We start from the raw sequence: 3,486 nt of genomic DNA, 5'->3' as shown, positions 1-3,486 counted from the left end.
GCTTTCTCTAACTCAATCAAGGGCTGGAGATACTTGAGGCCTATAATTGTTGTTAATGGAACTTTCTTGAAAAATGCACATGGTGGTACCCTATTTTTAGCATCAACGTTAGATTCAAACAACAACATTTTTGTCTTGGATTTTGGAATAACAAACTCTGAAAATGCTAACTCATGGATTTGGTTCTTCTCCAAACTGAGAGAAATCTATGGAGAACTCGAAGGTATGATAGCTTCAATTATATATTCTTGTTTACATAAAAAAGGAACTGATTACCCAAACCAAATACACACATACATGCTATTTCTTTTAGTATCTTATTAAAGTAACTGGTTACCTTCACAGGATCGACTATTGTTTCCGACAAACACAAGAGCATAGACAATGCAGTACATATGGTGTACCCAAATGCTTTCCATGGAGCTTGCATGTTTCACTTGATCAATAATTTGAAAAGCAAGTATGGAAGCCATGGAGAAGAGCTACAAATGAATTTCATTGCAGCAGCAAAAGCATACACAAAAATAAAATGTGAACATTACATGAGAGGCCTTGATAGACTTGACAGACGCATTAGACCCTATTTAGAGAAAGCCAAGTATGAAACTTGAGCAAGATCATACTCACCAACAAAAAGATACGCCATGATGACATCCAACATAGCAGAATCGCTCAATGCTGTACTAAAAGCTTCAAGAAATCTCCATGTTGATATCTTGGTTGAATGCCTTAGAAGTTTGGTTCAAAAGTGGGTTTGGAACAATTCAAATAATGCAAACAGAACATTCACAAAAGTCTCTACAGCAACAAAAAATGAGTTGAGACATGACATTGTTTCAAAAATTAAGTATGAGGTACGCCACTAAACTTATTCTTTAATTTGTCAGTGGATGGTAACCAGTTACCTTACGTAATAGCCAAAAAAAAAAAAACAATAAGCTACACTGAGGGGGAACATGTTACCTTCAATGTTAATTGTACATAAAATGTTTATTATTTTATTATAATTCATGACAAAAATATTTTCAGGTCTTGCCTTTTAACCTAATAGAATATCAAGTTCGTGATGAAAAGGGGACCAATTTCACAGTAAATATACACAATAGAACATGTATTTTTAATAAGTTTCAAGAAGATGAAATGTCTTGTGGACATGCAGTAGCTGTAATTGCAAAGAGAAACTTGGTAGTGTATGATTATTGTGCAAAGTTTTACAAAACAGAAACGTTGAAAGCATTGTATCAAGAAAATGGTCATCCTTTGCCCCATAAAGATGAATGGAATCTCCCACAATACTTTGACATTGTGGTGCTCCCTTCAAAGGCAACAACCTCTTTAGGAAGACCAAGAAAGAAAAGAATAAGATCAGGAGGGGAACCAAAAGTAATAATCACCTGTGGGAAATGTGGCCAACCAGGACATAATAGGAAGACTTGCAGGAATCCTCCAATTGACAAGGAAAACAAGCAGAAAAAGCAAAAGACATAGTTTGATATTTTACAACAAAACAACCATATCATAGCTTTATTCATTAAAGGAGTGTATTTCATATTCATAAATTGTTATTGAGTATTATAATAAGTCTGTTACAAATTCAAATACATTGATTAATTACACAAACTTATAAATTTCTTTTAGAATAAATTGTTGGGTTTTTTTGCTGCCTGTTATATATTTATGCCACCAACACCTGAAAAATATGTTTTTTAAAAATCAAACACAACATTCTGGATAATTGGTTACCAAAGATAACCAGTTACCACTTTGTATATAGTGAAGGCCAAACTAAGTACTTGGTTACCATTAAAATATCCCTGAAAACTAAGTAAATATATACAAAACATAACATATAAATAAACAATTTGCTTTAAAAAGCGGCATATATAATATATATATATATTAAACTCAAAATAAAAAAAAAAATTAACAAGAAAATGGATACTTTGATCTAACAATTACCTCAAAAAAATATAGTAATAAGAAAAATATCAAGCACCAAAGGCAACTAGTCACCGCTTGGTATATAAAATGAGCACCAAGCAAGGTACCTGGTTTCCATTAAAACATTACTAAAAAAAACCTTAGTAAAAATAGACAAAACAGAACATATTAACTATTCAAATTTTTTATTAGTAAGAGAATTAAAACAAAACTAACAAAAAGCAAATGCAAACAACAGATAAAGAACACAAAAAATATCAAAAGATATATAAAATAGTCTTAAGTAACCAATGTCTTACAATAGTAGCAATTTAACATAGACAAGTATCCAACTAACTATCGATCATCATTTTCAAAAGTCAAATATCATTTCCAAAAGCTAAACTGGTCTAGAATATAGAAAAAAAAAAAAAAAAAATTCAAATATCATTTCCTAAAGCTTCCTAAATAACTTATGCAGCAGTCTTAAGTAAACCTATGCAGATGTCTTCCACCTCTTCTGCCTCCTATCCAAAAGCTTCTCACTAAACTCATCGCTAGTCAAATATCCATCTTCTTGTTTCTTCTTCCAATGAAAATACAAGCTAACAACAATCTCTTGGCGAAGCAACCGAGCATCAAGTTCTTTTGGCATCTCATTTTTCTTTCCAAGAATTAATTGCTCAGCAAAATAAGTTGTAAAAACCCAACAGTCGTTGCATTATTGCAAACACAAATAAAAAATAAGAACATAAAAACAAAGCCAGAAACAAACAAGATAAACAAACTTAAAAAAAAAATTACCACTCAATTTGTTGGGGAATGCCTCTAGCAATAGTCAATTGCAAAGCATCATTCTGAGCGACATCATAATGACTAAGATCAATATTTATATTAGGACGATCATAAAAACCAATCTTTTCGAATAGAATAGGAAGCATTACAGAAAATGCTTCAATTACATGTAAACTCAAATTTTCATGCCTCATCCCCAACATAGAATCATACACAATGATCAACCTCCTCTTTATGCCAAAATGCAGCTGCAGCAAAAGCCAATGAGCAAGATCCTTCACATTAACAAGCAAAAGAACATTATCAAGTAGATTCCAGTGAGTGCTGCAAAACAATGACTCGCCCCTCATAATCTTCAAAGGAACACAACTATCTTCAATGTTAAATGCACCACTGCCTGATTTCTTAAACTTCTCATACATGAACACAATATTTTTGGCCAAAACAACTATCAGTAGTAGAGACTCTCCTCTTCAAACCTTTGCACAACTTAACCTTTCTCCTCAAATAATACATCATGACATCAATATGCTGCATTTTAAAAAATAAATGGTGATAAGACAAACTATGAAGAAACCTGTTACCACTTACAACATAACAGATTTGAAAAACAATGGGTAACCAGTTACTATTTGTTACACAAAAAATTATAAAGTTTGGGTAACCAGTTACACAAGGCATTGCAACACAAAAAATGACTGTGGTAACTAGTTACCCCAACTAAACTACTACAATATACATTTGGAAGTTACAAAGAGCATTGCAACACAA

At 32.2% G+C, this 3,486-nt stretch overlaps 1 protein-coding gene across 1 annotated transcript; it reads left to right on the top strand.

Moving 5' to 3' along the window:
• Window positions 1-644: 644 nt before the first annotated feature.
• On the top strand, window positions 645-1,488 carry LOC133795861 (uncharacterized). Its single transcript, XM_062233315.1, has 2 exons — window positions 645-854; window positions 1,030-1,488. Exons 1-2 carry the CDS (start codon window positions 645-647, stop codon window positions 1,486-1,488), a joined length of 669 nt encoding a protein of 222 aa, XP_062089299.1.
• The last annotated feature ends 1,998 nt before the right edge of the window (window positions 1,489-3,486 follow it).

The sequence above is a fragment of the Humulus lupulus genome, chromosome 8 (genome assembly GCF_963169125.1).
Source record: "Humulus lupulus chromosome 8, drHumLupu1.1, whole genome shotgun sequence".
NCBI classification, from domain to species: Eukaryota; Viridiplantae; Streptophyta; class Magnoliopsida; order Rosales; family Cannabaceae; genus Humulus; species Humulus lupulus.
The sequence above is the reverse complement of the archived record's forward strand: the minus strand, read 5'-3'. Positions and strand labels throughout refer to the sequence as shown.